This window comes from Odocoileus virginianus, chromosome 9 (assembly GCF_023699985.2).
Source record: "Odocoileus virginianus isolate 20LAN1187 ecotype Illinois chromosome 9, Ovbor_1.2, whole genome shotgun sequence".
Classification (NCBI taxonomy): Eukaryota; Metazoa; Chordata; class Mammalia; order Artiodactyla; family Cervidae; genus Odocoileus; species Odocoileus virginianus.
Window position 1 is genome coordinate 18,786,365 of NC_069682.1, and position 18,042 is coordinate 18,804,406.

General features: G+C 37.5%; 1 protein-coding gene across 1 annotated transcript in view; it reads left to right on the forward strand.

Annotated features, from left to right (window-relative positions):
* The window catches only part of MALRD1 (MAM and LDL receptor class A domain containing 1), a 518,391-nt gene that overhangs the window by 337,397 nt on the left and 162,952 nt on the right, over positions 1-18,042 (forward strand). The window contains exon 32 of the mRNA XM_020872693.2: positions 9,630-9,791. Within this exon, the coding sequence (XP_020728352.2) occupies positions 9,630-9,791 (162 nt within the window). The remainder of the gene's footprint in view (positions 1-9,629; positions 9,792-18,042) is intronic.

Here is an 18,042-nt window from a genome sequence, read left to right on the forward strand (position 1 = left end):
CGGCGGTATCTCTTATTTATTTGGCACGTGTGTGCTCTTTGGTTTCTTCATATGGATCAACATGGAATCAACTTCTAGGGCAATTGGTGTGGCTTGGACTATCACAGGTTAGTCAGACATCTTTCGTGGGGTTGGCTTTTCCATGTATTGAATGAAAAAAATGAATGTGCAACCTGAAAGTGGAGAATTGTGGTTTCTTTGGAGGCCTCTAGTGACTCAGATGGTAAAGAATCTGCCTGCAATGTGAGAGACCAGGGTTCTCTCTCTGGGTCGGAAAGATCCCCTGGAGAAGGGAATGACAACCCCCTCTGGTATCCTTGATTGGAGAATCCCAGGGACAGAGAAGCCTGGCGGGCTACAGTCCACAGGGCCACACAGGAACACAACTGGGTGACTAACACCACACCACTGCTACTAGAACTACTAAATACGACTGCTGCTGCTGCTTGGCGGACTCAAGTCTACAAGACAGCCTCTCGGATAGCTCTGAGGGAGTGTTCCCAAGAGGGCCAGGAAGAGTCAGGTTATATAGGAATTTTGCAACAAAGACAAGGTAGTCCAGACATCAGAAGATTACTGTTAATTAAAGAAAACCAGGTATCTTAAGGAACTTAGTGCTTTTCTGTGTGTGGGAAGATGCAAGACTGTGGGCTCACTGAAATCACTCTGGATATCCGTCTCAGCTATCTAGGGTGGCGCCTGGTTTCTCCCCTCCTGAGTCCCCTCAGGGTACCTGCTGTGGAGGCTGCAGTGGCTGAGGGCTTGGTGGCAGGCATCCTGCTGTTTCTGCCCTGAGTTCCCTCCGGGCTCACCATGGGGGAGGGGGTGGTGGCTGATAGCTACAACATTCTTTGTCTACTGACATGGCAGGCGACATTTTTCATTCACACATGTGAATGTTCCAAGAGCAAGCAACCCAGGAGTCTGTGGAAAAATAGCAAGTGTGTTTATGATTTCACCTGAGAAGTTTCAGAATGTCCCTCCTGACTTCCTGATGGTCATGCAGATAGCAAAGTCTAGACTAGATTCAAAGGGAGGAAGAGTGTAGACTCCGCTTCTCAGTGGGAAAACATCACACATGCACTGGGAAGGAGTAATACTCAAGCCGTGGTTAAGTGTTTTTTATTTTTAGCTCAGTATTGTTTTCAAGATGGTACAATGACAATGCTTCTGCAGTGTTCATTTATCCTTTTTGGATCCATTATTTTTTTATTTGTGGTAAAATATATGTGCAATAAAATGTACTATTCTTGCCTTTCAATGTTACGGTTCAGGGGCAGTAAGTGTATTTGCATTGTTGTGCAGCCAACATCACCACCTATAACCAGAACTTTTTTTATCTTGAAAACTAAAACCCTGTGCCAATTAAGCAACAGCCCTTCCTTTTCCCTAACTCTCAGCCCCCAACCACCACCCTTCTAATTTTTTTCTATTCATTTGATGACTCGAGGTACCTCATATAAGTGGAATTACAGTATTTGTCCTTTTGTGACTGGCTTATTTCAGTTAGCATATTATTATCAACATTCACCCCATCTTTTCATTTTAAATCAAGCATAAAAAAGTGTAAATGGTTGGTACTTTTTAAAACTGTACTACTAATACTATAATATATAATCTTAGTTTTATAAAATATTGTTTCCTCTATATTGTATATTTTCTCCAATGAAATATTAACTAATAGTTCCTAGTATTATTTTTAGCTTCTTTTACATGAATCAAATATATATATATATATATGTATATTTTAATTGGCTGTAAGGAATTGATTTCAATGGAGTTCTTAAACAGTGCTCTGAAGCATTTTGAAATCACCATTCTCCCCACAAGACATGACAAATAGAGCTTTAATAATCACCAGTAAAAACATTAAAAACTTGGCAAAGTTTAAGAAGGTTCTAAAGGAAAAATAATAAGAATATGGTGATAGTGAGGTACATAATCCAAAGGGACAAAAGGGACAGCTGTTACATGCATATAGAAAATTTATTACAGATAGTAAATTACCTTTCTCTCATGTAAAAATATACATATATTGAGAATGTTTATATAAAAATTAAACTCTTCCGTTTATTCTTATTCCTAAATTGGGCTAGAAACCACCTTCTGAACACTTGAGTTCAGTTCAGTCACTCAGTCGTATCCGACTCTTTGTGACCCCATGGACTGCAGTACGCCAGGCCTCCCTGTCCATCACCAACTCCCGAAGTTTACTCAAACTCATGTCCATTGAGTTGGTGATGCCATTCAGCCATCTCATCCTCTGTTGTACCCTTCTCTTCCTGCTTTCAATCTTTCCCAGCGTCAAGATCTTTTCAGATGAGTCAGTTCTTCACATCAGGTGGCCAAAATATTGCAGTTTCTGCTTCAACATCAGTCCTTCCAATGAACACCCAGGACTGATCTCCTTTAGGATGGACTGGTTGGATCTCCTTGCAGTCCAAGGGACTCTCAAGAGTCTTCTCCAACACCACAGTTCAAATGCATCAATTCTTTGGCACTCAGCTTTCTTTATAGTCCAACTCTCATATCCATACATGACTGGAAAAACCATAGCCTTGACTAGATGGATACCTTGTTGGCAAAGTAATGCCACTGCTTTTTAATGTGCTGTCTAGGTTGGCCATAATTTTCCTGCCAAGGAGTAAGCATCCTTTAATTTCATGGCTGTAGTCACCATCTGCAGTGATTTTGGAGCCCCCCAAAATAAAGTCATCCACTGTTTCCACTGTTTCCCCATCTATTTGCCATGAAGTGATGGGACCAGATGCCATGATTTTAGTTTTCTGAATGTTGAGCTTTAAGCCAACTTTTTCACTCTCCTCTTTCACTTTCATCAAGAGATTCTTCAGTTCTTCTTCACTTTCTGCCATAAGTATGGTGTCATCTGCATATCTGAAGTTATTGATATTTCTCCCAGCAATCTTGATTCCAGGTTGTGCTTCTTCCAACCCAGTGTTTCTCATGATGTACTCTGCATATAAGTTAAATAAGCAGAGTGACAATATACGACCTTGACGTACTCCTTTCCCTATTTGCAACCTGTCTGTCATTCCATGTCCAGTTCTAACTGTTGGTTCCTGACCTGCATACAGGTTTCTCAGGAGGCAGGTCAGGTGGTCTGGTATTCCCATCTCTTTCAGAATTTTCCACAGTTTACTGTGATGCCAAAGTCAAAGGCTTTGGCATAGTCAATAAAGCAGAAATAGTTATTTTTCTGGAACTCTTTTGCTTTTCCAATGATCCAGCAGATGCTGGCAATTTGATCTCTAGTTCCTCTGCCTTTTCTAAAACCAGCTTGAACATTTGGAAGTTCACAGTTCATGTACTGGGTATATGAAAATGAATCAGACATTGTATTAGGGTTCAGAAATTGACTTTATACTGTGGAAAAATAATTAGAGGGGAAAATATATTAAAATATGAAGTTCTTTGCTTTTTAAAAAGTTTATAAATGAAAAGATCCCTGGTTATTTTCTTTAAATGTGACAGGTACTGTCAGGAATAAAGTTACCACCAGTTATTTGGGGAGTATATGTGAAGAATAATGTGTATGTGTCTGTACATCTATAGACAAAATATAAAAATAGACTTTTAAAACATAAAGAGTTTCAAGTACTTTGGTTTTTCAGGTGTGATTGCTACCTATACTCTTTCTGTTTCATTTATTTTTCTTCTCAGAGTACCTTACATGATTTTTATTTTTCCCACAGCTATTTGAGGTACTGATGTAAAGCACACAAAGGCATTTTTTATTTTCAAAAACTGAAGTCCATTACATACCCATGTCTGTTAGTGTTACCCATGACATTGATGGACAACAGCAGGAAATATTTGAATTCATTAAACTAAAAGAAACATGTTGAGAAGTGAATAGTCACTTTTCTTAAAACATCTTGATAGATTTTGTTCATATCCAAAAGGAACATTGCGAAGCACACAAGGATATTCAGGTAACTTCACTGATTCTGCAAAGGCTTCCCTGTGGCTCACACAGTGAAGAATCTGCCTGCAATGCAGGAGACCTGGGTTCAATTCCTAGGTTGGGAAGATCCCCTGAAGAAGGGCATGGCAACTCATTCTAGTATTCTTGCCTGGAGAATTCCTTGGACAGATGAGCCTGGTGGGCTACAGTCCGTGGGGGTCACAAAGATTTGGACATGACTGAGCAACTAACACTGATGCTTCAGATTGACTCCCTCAGTATTTTATATTGCTGGTCTTTTGGATGTAGTAGAGACATCAGCACTGGATTCCTGCAGGCAGAGAATCTTCTGTGGATAATGGAACATTTTCAAAGTGACCTTTTAAGAAATAAGGAAAGAATTGACCTTTGAGATTATTAAAAAGTCTTCATTTTTACTTTGAACATCATTTCTTGGGCAATTATTTAAATTCTTAGAGACTCACTTTCCTTATCTATACAGTGGATATAATAACATACAGAGTGCTTTGAGAATTAAATGAAATTATATAAAGGATATATTTGTTCAGTCTTTGAGGATTAGTGTTAGCTTCTTTCATACTGTTGTTTTTATATTCTCTTGAAATTTGTCAGTCATTGTGAATGCCTTATTTACATGTCCTTTATACTCATCAGACAATAAATGCAGCTATTCCTTATGACTAAATTTTGACTATAGGTCATGAGCAAAGATAAATTTTTCTTTTGCATCTTTACCTCTTGTTGCAAAAATGCATAGGTGATAGGAAAGGAGAGCAATTCTTTTTAAAAGAAATAATTACATTAGCAAAGATGTCCTTTTTTTTTTTTGTGGAAGGAACGTATTACCTGAAACATGTATTAAGAGTGCTTCATATTCTAGGCTAGGGAAGCAGAGAATGGGGCAGTTACATTCTCTCCTGTCTTTCCCTCTGTACCCAGATTCTCCAAAACTCTTTTGAACACAACTTTCCAAGAAGCCATGTCACAGTAAGGAGAAATTATTTAATAGTCCCATGTTATATATTGTTGTGCTAGTCACTCTGGTCGTTTCTGACTCTTTGTGACCCCAAGGACTATAGCCAACCAGGCTCCTCTGTCCATGAAATTCTCCAGGCAAGAATACTTGAGTGAGTTACCATGCCCTTCTTCAGGGGATCTTCCCGATCCAGGGATAGAACCTGGTTCTCCTGCCTTGCAAGCAGACTCTTTACCGAGTGAACCACCAGGGAAGCCCATGTTATATATTATGGTGTTGCAAAATAAGGTGTCTATGTGGATGTGAGAATTAAAAATAATTAATGATGGAGCCATGTCTTTAATATAAGTGAGTTGATTAATGTTTGTACTGACCATACAACCATATGGCTGAATATTGTACCAATGGAAAAATGCCAGTTGTTTAAGAGTGTTAGTAATGCTTTGAATCCATTCAAGGAATCATGATAAAGTTCACAATTTGGAAATTATTTTTTCTAAAGCTGTAGCCATTTCAAAAATATTGATATGTATTAATCATCAAGAAATATTACAAATTGTTCATATCATCTATCATTCAGTAATTAGTGTGGAATCATTATGGCTTATGTAATGCAATTAATAATAATACCTGATCACATGGAAATGTTTATAGTAATTCAGTGGTTGTCACTGTTCAGTCACTAAGCTGTGTTCGACTTTGCAACCCCATGGATGGTAGCACATCAGGCTGCGGTGGTAAACAACAATTAGGGTGACAATGCAAAATCAATAAGTAGTCAGTTGCTAAATAAATAGTAACAACTATAATTGCTGTTGTAAAACACACACACACACACACATACACACACACACACACCACGAGAACTGACATGATCTGGAAAGGGAAAGATAGGACCTATGTTGGACTTTCAAGGAAAAGTATTATTTGGTAGATGGAATGGAGCAGAGAAGGTAAATTAATACACTTGTAGAGAAATTTGAACCTTGACAGGTTTAGACTGTAGAGTAATCCCTGCTACTTGCCTATCCATGTTTTTGTTAAAAAACAGAATTCCAGCTTTACTTGGGACAGCATTATAACCAGCCAGATACTATCTTCTCCATATTCTTTGTAGCCACTAGAGGCCCATGAGATATACATGGGAACTGGGGGAAAGTATCACTTTCAAAAAGAAAAAGCAACAGAATGGGCAAAAAGCGTTTCTCTTCTTTCCTCTTCCCATTCCTTTCAATGCCGTGAATATTTGTGGCTCTGGGAAGCACAGCATCATCTTGCAACCACAAATGAGCATGAGGATGACAAGATGACAGTAAGGAAGGCTGGAAAATGTGTGCTTCACTCTGCACACTGAAACTACAACCGTAGTGCTCCAATACATTGGCCACCTGATGCAAAGAGCTGACTCCTGGGAAAGATTGAAGGCAGAAGGATAAGGGGGCGACAGAGGATAAGATGGTTACGTAGCATCACTGATTGAATGGACATGAGTTTAAGCAAACGTTGAGAGATAAGTGAAGGACAGGAGAACCTAGTATGCTGCTGTTTGTGGGGTCACAAAGAGTCAGACTTGACTTAGTGACTGAACAACATCAGGATGCCAACCTTATACTGTCACCTTCCTGACCTGTTGGTAATTGAGATAAATGAATTCTTGTCTATTTACGCTATTATTTGGGTTTTCAGTACTTGAAACTGAATGCATCTCTGATACAGACAATAAGGAAAATGTATTTTCTTAAATGGCAAGAAGTCCAAAAGCAATTTAGAGTTGGTTAATTTAGTAACTTTTGTCATCAAAAGTATAGAACTATATGCCCTCCATAATTCTTTAAGTTCTGCCTTCTTCAAATAATGGACGGTCTTATAAAGTCAGCTCCCCTTACGCATCTTTGCAATGATATCCTAGAAAAGACAGATAGATTTTCTTCCTTTTGGTTTATTTTTAAGAATAAAGAAACATTTTCCTAGGTGTCTTTTTCCTAGTAAGTCTCATTGTCAGAAATGTATCCCAAGACTGTCTTAAACCAGTGAAGACAAGGGAAGTTTGAACATTACATCATGATTGCTTAAATAAACTGTGAGGCAACTCTGGACTTATGGGAGCAGCTGTTTGACTCTTCAAACACTTTTCATTCTTCAGACACTCTTCATAAAACTTCAGTTCTTCACTCAATAAAACCGCAGTTATGTCCTGAACAAGAGAGAAAAGGAAGGACTGAAGGACTGACATGTAGCATCCAATTGCTATAGAGAATATGTAAAAATAAGAGAGTAGTTTAATATAAAAGTTGAAAAAATGTCAATTTTATTCAAGAAATAATTTACTGAAAAATTTTGTAGAGACAGTTTGAAGACAAGACAAATTTCAGCCTTAAAAAAATTGCATCAACAGAAAGGTTATTGTACTCAGGACTAGAAGTCTTGAGGGCATTTTCAAATAATGTGAACACCTGAATATTTTGAGCAAGGGAAATAACAGAAGAGAAGTCTTAAAGATGATTGATGGAGTTTGAGTTTATGAGGTTGATAGAATGAAGGTTACAGTAAAGAAAGAGGCTTCTTAACTCGGCAGCTTGAACCAATGGAACTAGAACAGCGACTATGGAGCTGCAAAAAGGAGTGAATTAAACAAGTTCTCGAAGGGAGAGTATACAGATGTTGGTAGATTAGATATGTAAATAAGAGTGCAAAATCAAAAGATAACTTCAAAGTTTCAATCTTTAGAAAGAGAAGATTCATGCTATGATATAAATCAGTTTCAGAGTAGAACCCATTTGGAGGGATCAATGATGAGTTCATTTTAGGATTGTTGGCTTTTAGATGACAATCACATATTCCAAGCAGAATATTCAACAAACATTTGTAGAAAAACACCTGCATTTCATTCTGTGGATTTGTAGATCATTTGCACAAAAGTGTGAAAGCCATGGGAAATAATGAATGAAGGTATACAGAGTGAGACTTTTAACATTTATGTGATTTTTTTTTTTTAACATGAGGGGCACCCTAGCTACCTCTGTAAGGTGAGAAAGGAATTAGTAACGAATGTGTGTTTGAAAGGTGTGGAAACTTTGTATGACTTTGAAATAAATGAAGCCTTGGAATGCTAGCAGCAGTGCTTGATAAACAGTTGATTGGCAAGATTAGCCCTAGAAAAGGGAAAAGTAAAAGTGACATAATTTGAGTTAGAGAGGCTGAAATGTAACAAAATGAATCCTGATCATGTAGATATCTTGAGAGTCAAATATAAAGTTTAATATTAAATAGAGTAGAAGAACTAGGGCAAGGGTGATCACAGAGAATAAAAAGAGGATGTAGAATAATTATTGTTACAGAAATACAGTAGAACCTGTATATGACTTCATTCTAATAAACACACAATGGCTGTCTTTTCTGTAACCTTGGATGATTCTGGATGTTTGCAGTCGGTTAGCTAAACACTTGGAGAAACAAATTCCTCACTTTTATCCATATTGCATTAAGTATGATATGGACCTATCTATATCAAATAATACTGGCATGTAAACATAAAAAGGATATACAGTGCCCATGAATAAACATGTAAAAACCAATGGATCATAAGTCATGGAGAATGAATGAAAAAAAATGTACACAATTAAAAATGATTCTAGTTTATAGAAATAAGATGCAATCATGCCCGAGAAGTAAAAGGCTGATATTTTATGAAAATACTCTGAGATCCAGAAAGTTTTCTATAAAAATAGTAAAGCTTTGAATACCTAATGTTTGGCATCCACTTTAACAGCAAGTTTTCCTGTGACAATGTGTCTATACATGCTCATAATAGTTTTATGTTAAGAAAAAGTTCAGAGTGAGAAATCATCTGGAGAAGAAGTGTTAAAATAATACAAATTTCGTCTTTCAAAAAAGAAAAAAAAAGTCAATGACAATCTCAGTTGATTCATACTGATTAAACCATCCAATAATTCATTCTGTCTCTGTAACACAGTTTTACAGTGAATGCTCAAAAATAATAACTGCTATGCAAAAAGAAAATTAAAGAAAAATGAAAGCAGATATCAGGATGTTATGATGGCACTTTTCACAGATGACTAACTAGTAGACAATCAGTTATTATCTAGTAATTTTTCTCATTGTGAACAACTTAATTTTTTAATGAGTTACCAATCAACAATTTTAGAAGAGAACTTCTTTTATTATTTAGTGACTGGCTCTGAAATGTTTCTGTGGGTGATGGGTATGGTAGCAGAGAGGGTTTGCATCCTGTTTACTGCTTCTCCCAAAGGCAACTTTTCTTTAATTATTGACTCTGCCTCTCTAACGGTCCATGCTGCCCAAGCACTACAGTGGACAGAGGGACTGCATTCATCATCCAGACAACTGGAAATATTGATTTATTTGACCTGAATTATCTGTATTATCATAATGTTATATACATTCTTCATGTATAGATACAGTTTTATCTCTCATCTAAAATGTTACTAGTCAATCCGTGTAAATCCTTAACGGCTAAGTGACAGTATTCATGCACTTCTAGATTCTGTGATTAAAAAAAAGCTTTAGTGTACAACTGATATTTCCAATGAATACAAATGCCATGATTCTTTAAATTTTTAAATAATGTAATACGCAAATAATCATTTCAAACCATCACAAATGTAGTGTAATATCAAGTGTGACATACATTTCCAGAATACTCCATTAATATTTTTGTTTCCTTAGGCCAGTATACAGGCACAGCCGGAAGCTGCAATTTTGAAACAGCTTCAGGAAACTGGACCACAGCTTGCCATCTTACTCAAGATTCTCAAGATGACTTGGATTGGGTCATTGGCAATGAAATTCCTACAGAAGCATTGAGTCCAGACCCTGATCACACACCAGGTAAATCTAGGAGAGAGAGCCAGGCCAAAGAGTTCACTGGCTGGTAATCTGCTTTAACTATTTGAGTGAGCATCAGAGTGCCTGCCTTGTGTCTTTGTGGAGATAGAACTCAGTATCCTTTATGAAAAGAGAGTTAGTTCCTTCTGGTTATCCCCTGATTTATTTAACAGACCTAAAACTGATATTGCTACAACAAAGAAGTCCCTGACTCCTATTTTAAGAAACTCGGATTTTATTTATGGTACCCCAAAGGCCCAGGGTGTCTCTGGTGATTCAATGGTAAAGAATCCACCTGCCAATGCTGAAGATGTGGGTTCAATCCCTGGGTTTTAAAGATCCCCTGGAGAAGGAAATGACAACCCACTCCAGTATTCTTGCCTAGGAAATCCCATGGAGAGTGGAACCTGGTGGGCTGCAAAAAGAGTCAGACACAAGTTAGCAACTAAATAACAACAACAAAGATGACCTTAAAATTTCTTAATTGGGGCAGGGACAAGTAGGGGATGTTCAGATTAACACATGCAGTAGACAAAAGAATACAGTCGGCATGCTACCACAGTGATAGCTAGCTGGCCGTCAGTTTCATTCCAAACCCTCTGAAGTGCAGAGGCAGCGATTTAAAAGGTAAGCAATGATAGAAGGAATGAGCGTCAGTGAACCCTAAACAAGTTTTGCTTCCTGCCGGTGGTTTGAGAGTAAAGTGATCTGAAATGGTTTTACAAGTAATAGAGTTAGAGAAGAAGTAAATTTGTATTCTCGTTTGCTTTCAACCTGAAATTTTGCCTGATGCTTAACACTTTTCTTAGGAGTCAAACTTTCTGAGGAATTAAAAATAACCTTTTTCAGTGATAAATTTTCTTAGGGACAAAACTATTCTTAGAGATAAAATCTAGCTTTCCTTTGAGGTAAAAAGATCACCTTAAATATTGTGATGATTAATTTTATGTATCGTCTTGGAGGGTGTTTTGGGATGAGGTTAACATTTAAATTGGTGAAATTGGAGAGTTACACGCCATATAGTGGGTGGGCCTCACCCAATCAGTTGAACACCTGAACAGAACAAAAAAGACCAGCCTCTCTGAGCAAGAGATAACTCACCAACAGACTGCCTTTGGACTTTCACTGCCCTCTTGGCTTTCTTTCTGCAAATATGGGGCTTGCCAGCCTCCATAATTACATGAGCCAGTTCCTTTAATAAATGCCTTGCTATGTTTACACATATCCTATTGGCTATGTTTCTCTGGAGAACTCTAATTAATACAACATTCCCCAAAATAATTGAAGCATAGGCTCAATGAAAAAGAACAAGATTACATGGAATTAAAATAATTTTTCATAGAAAAGGTATTCAAGATTGGCTTAGTCATTTTATGTCCAATAAATGAGAATAGCATTTTTATTATTTATATATTCCAGACAGATTGAAAATATTGTGATTTCAATTACAGCTTGGATGTGCATTTTTGTTTAAAGCTGTTTCCTAATTCAGCTTCAGGTTGAATACTGCTATTCCTTTTGACCTGTCAAATTGTATTTCCTCTGCCTTTCATCAGGTTTTTATTTCCTTGAAAAACAGATGAGATTAGTATATCCCAGGTGATAGGTTAATGGAACAGGATAGAGAATTAAGGCACTTGGGTAAATAATTAGAAGAGTTTAGTATGTGACAAAGGTTAATTCACTGGGAAAAAGATGTATTATTTAGTGTGATGCTGGCATTGCTAGTTATCTACCTCGAAGGAAATTAAATGAAATTCTAGTTTTTCTTCTGAATATTTCATATATAACCATATATTCTAAATGGATTAACAATGTAAATATAACAAATTAAAATAATAAAATTCTTGCAAGAAAACATAGGGTAAGCTATGTGCAATTTAAAGAAGCATCTACCTTCCAAAAGCTACAATAAATAAATAAATAAACCACATATATTTAAATATATAAAATTATAACTATGGTGTAAAAATTTCATAAACAAAATCAACAGGCATATAATAGATTTGAAAATTCTTTTCTTTACATATTGCAAGTACATAGGTAGGTAACTCTTATAGACTTATTAGAAATGGTAGTTTTACCAACCAGGGAAGATTTGCATAACCATTCACAGATGAACAAATTCAAATAATCAACAAATATATTAAGTTATGCTCAAGTTTACAACTCATCAGAAAAATACAAATTAATAAGGTGGGAAAGGATTTTCAGAAGCCATTCACAGATGACTGAGTGATAGAATTGGGGAAAGAGGGGAAAGACACTCATTCATGGTTGTGGTAAATTTCCCATTTTGGGAAACATTCTGTCCATATAGAAATATAAAGACCATTATGTAAGCATATGTATGTAAGGATATTTACTTCAACATTGTTTGAGGTTGAAAAAATGAGAAGTAACATAAACATGGGGCTTCCCTGGTGGCTCAGATGGTAAAAAATCTGCATGCAATGCAAGAGACCAGAGTTCCATCCCTGGGTCGGGAAGATCCTCTGGAGAATGGAATGGCTACCCACTCCAGTATTCTTGCCTGGAGAATTCCATGCGTTGAGGAGCCTGGCAGGCTACAATCCATGGGATCACAAAGAGTCAAATACAACTGAGTGACTTTCACTTTCAACCTGAGTATGCATCATTCATACAATCATTTAATCATTCACTTGTTCATTTATTTATCCATTTATTAAATGCCAAGCAGCATTCTAGGACCTGGGAAACATTAAGTGGATGAAACAGACAAAAATCATCACCACAGTGGAGTTTGCATTCTAGAAGGGGGAAACAATAATCCATAAACATATAAGTAAAAAAGTTATATGGTCAGTTAGAGGAAGAAAGAATAGAAGAAGTACGTTGCTGAAGGCTAGAGGATGGATTGGGGGAGGCTTGTAATTTAAATAAGCTGGTCAAAATAGGCTGAATTGAGAAAATGCCATTTGAAAAATGACTTAACAGAAGTGAGAGAGTGATACAGGTAGGGACCTAAGGAGAGGGTGTTCTACCCTGAGGAACAGCCAGTGCCAAACACCCTGAGGTCAGGGTGTGCCTGGTGGGTGTTTTGGTAATGTAATTAATTGCTGCAAAGCTTCCCTGTACACTCTGTGATGTTTGGCAGTATCCCTGGCCTCTACCCAGCTAATACCAGCATCACTCCTCTCTCCAGTGTTGAAAGCTCAAAATGTCTTTAGAAATTGACAACTACCACCAAGGGGCCAAGATTGCCCCTTGTCAAGAATCTAAAGGAATAGCCAAGGTAGTTGATTCAATCCACAGTGCACAATATCATGCAGCCACTAAAAAGAGTGTAGTGCCATACAGTTGACTTGTAAGGATTTCCAAAAGATAGTCTTAAAGGAGTGAGATAACATGCAAAATGATTATATGATGTGATCTAATATTTCTAAAACAATGACTGACCCCCTCTTATCTGTGTATACATTTAACTCCAAATGTAAACATTTATAGAATAACAATGTGAACATGGAAAATAGGATGAGAAAGGATATATATTCATTTATTAACATGAATTATGTAGATGGGTGATAGGGTTGGAGTAGAGGAGAGGAAGAATAAATCCAAAAACAAAAAGAATAATTGAAACCAAGAATGACACCTCAAAAGAAACGCTAGCATACATGATAGCAGTGCAATTATGTGTTTGTGGAAAATGTGGTGGATATTTTTAAGTTTACTCCTTAAAAAAACCTGAACTATTGCATTTCACCCTTAATATTTATTTTTTCTTCAAGAATTCTTTTCTTGAATCTAACATTACTGAAAATATATTTTTTCTAAAACATTTTAAATAAGCAGAAAAAAGAAAGCTCTAGTCATTCCAGTAGAGTAGTATAACTACTTTTAAGCTTTTGTGTATCCTGCCATTCTTTCTTAATGTACACATTGGCCAATAAAAATAAAGTTTCTACTTGATTCAGTAATTTAAAAAAAAATAGTGTGAACAAGTTTATCTTATGCAGTACATATAGTAACATAATTGTAATTATATCATAGTATTCTACTTGTGGATAATCTCATGATTTATAAAATTATCTAATGGTAAATTCTTAGATTATTTCCTAACATTTTCAGTATAATAAACATCACAAGAGTCAATATGCATTTAGATGGAACTTTTTTCTATTAACCTTTTCTGATAGTCTCTGAGGATAAATATTACTTTCTCTTCCTTGAGAAATTATGAGAAATAAACTGATATTTATTTGCTACTAAATCCAGAGGAGACTCCTCTGGTGGCTCAGACAGTAAAGTGTCTACTTACAATGTGGGAGACCTGGGTTTGATCCCTGGGATCCCCTGGGAAGGAAATGGCAACCCCCTCCAGTACTCTTGCCTAGAAAATCCCATGGATGGAGGATCCTGGTAGGCTACAGTTCATAGGGTCGCAAAGAGTCAGACACGACTGAGCGACTTTACACAAGATCCAGAGAGTAACATTTAGGTAACTAATGCCCACGAGTTCTTTAGATAATATCTGTAGCAGTCTTTCCTCATCTTAAGACAGCATTTGAAAACTACCGAGCATGTCTGCTTGTATAATATTGCTACTGGGACAAATTATTGTAGGTTCAGTGTAGAGAACTTGTAAAAGTATAATGGGCTACCCTGGTAGCTGAGTAATAAAGAACCCATCTGCCAGTTCAGGAGATGAGGTTTGATCCCTGGCTTGGGAAGATCTCTTGGAGTAGGAAATAGCCACCCAGTCCAGTATTCTTGCCTGGGAAATCCCGCAAACAGAAGAGCCTGGTGGGCTACAATCCATGGGATTGCAAATGAGTCAAACACCACTTAGCAACTAAACAACAAGAAGAAATATAATAGTTAACATATAATGTAGTAATATTTAATACAATATAATATAATCAGTTCAATTCATTTGCTCAGTTGTGTCCGACTCTTTGCAGCCCCATGGACTGCAGCATGCCAGGCTTCCCTGTCCATCACTGACTCCCAGAGCTTGCTCAAATTCATGTCCATCAAGTTGGTGATGCCATCCAACCATCTCATCCTCTGTCGTCCTCTTTTCCTCCTTCCTTCAATCTTTCCCAGCATCAGGGTCTTTTCCAATGAATCAGTTCTTTGTATCTGGTGGCTAAAGTATTGGAGTTTCAGTTTCAGCATAAGTCCTTCCAATGAATATAGAGAACTGATTTCCTTTAGGAAATATAATACAATATAATAGTTTAGAGAAAAAGAAGTATAATCAATAGACATGAGAAAGCTTCCATGCATTGTCCCAAAAGACAAACACAAGTGATCTATTGATCCTTTTTTATGTAACATTTAAAGAATATTAATGGTTATGTTATTTTCCTTTTTTTTTTTAACTTTTATAGCTAGTGTGAGTTCATTAAAGACCACATGAAAAGTCTTCCATCTGGTTCTTTATGCAATATGGTATACAAGTCATGTTGTTCACAGATAAGGAAAAGTAATCCTGTGAACAGAACAGTTTATTATCCTCCCTGTTAATCACTGTGCGAGGCAGTTTATTTTTACTGAGTGCTCTTTTCAAAGCGGCCTGATTATATCACCAGGCTACACCACTACAGCTCACTCAACTTGTTTAGGCATCACTGAGACAACGGGCTGCTAAATAGATTGTAAGGACATTAATTAATGTTGACCCTCTGGGAAAAACAAAATTCTTTATGAGAAGGCCAACAGACTCAAAGAACCCACAGTCTGTTTCTAAGCATCACAACCTTGCTGTTAATTAATGGTCTGTTTATGGATCTTTTCACTTGCTGTTACCAAGATGAAGAATTAGATACATAAGGAGGGCATTCTCAATGTCCATCACAGGCCTATTATGAGTCTTTTTAGAGCCATCACCAAAGTTGTAGAGAGAAACTGCAAGCATTAATCCACTCTCCAGTCTACACGTGAATAGTGTTTGGACTGAGTATATATGAGTTTTAATGGCAAGAATGACATTTGCATGACATAAATTAACAGAAGCAAAATGCAGAAGGCTGCTATCTCTTTTTTCCCTTTCCTCATAACTTTATTTTCTTTTTAATTTTATAATAAATTACTCTCTCTATAATTAGACTGTAAACTCTGATAGGGTATACCAGAGTCACATCTTTTGCTATTTTTATATTCTTTCCAGAATTTATGATTGAATAGACCTTGATGAGTATTTATATAGGCCTCACATGACCTAGATCTATGTTCATCTGTATTTATTACAAATTTTTTGGATTAAAGAATGCAGGGTAGTTTTCCTGAGTGCCTTCTAATACCACACACGATGTGTTGGAAGCTGAATTAAGTGAATGTTTGGAAGGTAACTGAAATGGAGTATATTTCCTTATATGACCCACATGCTTACTGTTGTGCAATTCTCTACTCACAGCCCAAGGTCAAAAAGTAAAGCTGTAAGCAATCTTAATGATACTAGCACTCTGATGTGTATGTTAGTAGTTTAAAGCTTTAAGTGTTCAACAAACAGAACTTACTTGGTACTTAGTTGACAGCCCTGCAGGCTTGATGGTGATAGCTGTAGTTCCTGTTGGGCAAACAGAACAGATCCTATTACTATTCCTGCGTCAGAGATGAACAGCAAGAGGAGATGAAGATCTTCTCTGAGTCTGTGTACTGAGCACCCACATCAGAACAGAACCCCTGGAGTTTGGAGCTTCATCCAAGCTGTCTCCTTCTTGTCTTGCTTTATCCTTAGTTACAGCTCTGCCTGAAATTTCTTAATGTCCTTATTCGGGGCCATTTAACCTTTTCTTTCTTATGAGTTATGTCACCATCTCAGCGTGGTCTCTGATAGAGCAAGGAGAGTTGAAGCTCAGTCAGGGAAATGGTGTGTTATATACAAAAGCCAGCCCTCGCTCACATGTTCGTCAGACCACTCACTTTGATCTTATCTACACACACTCATGCACACCTACACACACATGCAGAAAGAGATAACAACTGTACTTTTCACACATTTTAGAAAATTCCCATCTTTCGACCAGAAATGTTTGAGGTATTCCAGAAGGGAATAAAAAAGCAAAGGGATCAGAATGAGTGAAGTGAAAACAGCAGAAATCTCAGCCCAGGAGAACATAGTTCCCTGTAGATCTTTCCAAGGAAACTACACAGATATTTTCAGATTAAAGTCAAAAGTATTGTCCTGGGCAGAATGGTGCCCCTCCCCCCACCTCAAAATTCAGATGTTGAAGCCTTAACTCCCAATGTGACTGCATTGGAGACAAGGCCTTTCAAGAGGTCTTAAGGTTAAGTGATGTCATGAATTGGGGGACCTTCATCCAAAGAACCGGAGCAGGCAACGGCACCCCACTCCAGTACTCTTGCCTGGAAAATCCCGTGGATGGAAGAGCCTGGTAGGCTGCAGTCCATGGGGTCGCGAAGAGTCGGACATGACTAAGTGACTTCACTTTCACTTTTCACTTTCATGCATTGGAGAAGGAAATGGCAACCCACTCCAGTATCCTTGCCTGGAGAATCCCAGGGATGGGGGAGCCTGGTGGGCTGCCATCTATGGCGTCGCACAGAGTCGGACACGACTAAAGTGACTGAGCAGCAGCAGCAGCAGCATGCAAAGAACGTATGTCCTTATAAGAAGAGGAAGACACACCAGGAGGCACCTACCCAGGGGAAAGGCCCTGTGAGAATTCGCAGTGGGGATGGCTATCTTCCGGCCAAGGAGAGAGGCCTCAGGAGAAACCAACCCTGCCAGCACCTCAATTTTGGACTTTGAGACTCTAGAACAGTGAGGAGATAACTTTCTGTGGTTGAAACACACAGTCTGTGGTATTTGTTATCACAGCCTGAGCTGACTAATACAAATACCAAGAAAGGTTGTAAAGAATTCTTCAAAGTCCCTGAGAAACAGCACGAAGAACACCTGGTTGAATTGGAACTTGGCACCACCTTTTGTTTTTCCTTCCCAGGACCATGGTTTCCAAACACAACTGCTCACAAGAGTAGCTTTTTCTCACAGAATAAAATGAGTGAAATGTCATCTAAGGAAAGCCAGACAGCTGCCTGCAAAATGATTACCATGATTTAATTACATCCTGAAAAAGAAGCAGAATTATATTGGGGATTATACAGGATCCATAACCTAGATTTTCAGGGGGAAATAAAGAAAGATAACTCTGTCTAGGAATAAAAGAAAATCAAATAGGCAATCTGCCTGTCTGCCAACCCTTCACCTCACAACCAAGAACGATGGTTCTCAAATTTGGTTGAATATTAGAATCACCTGGAG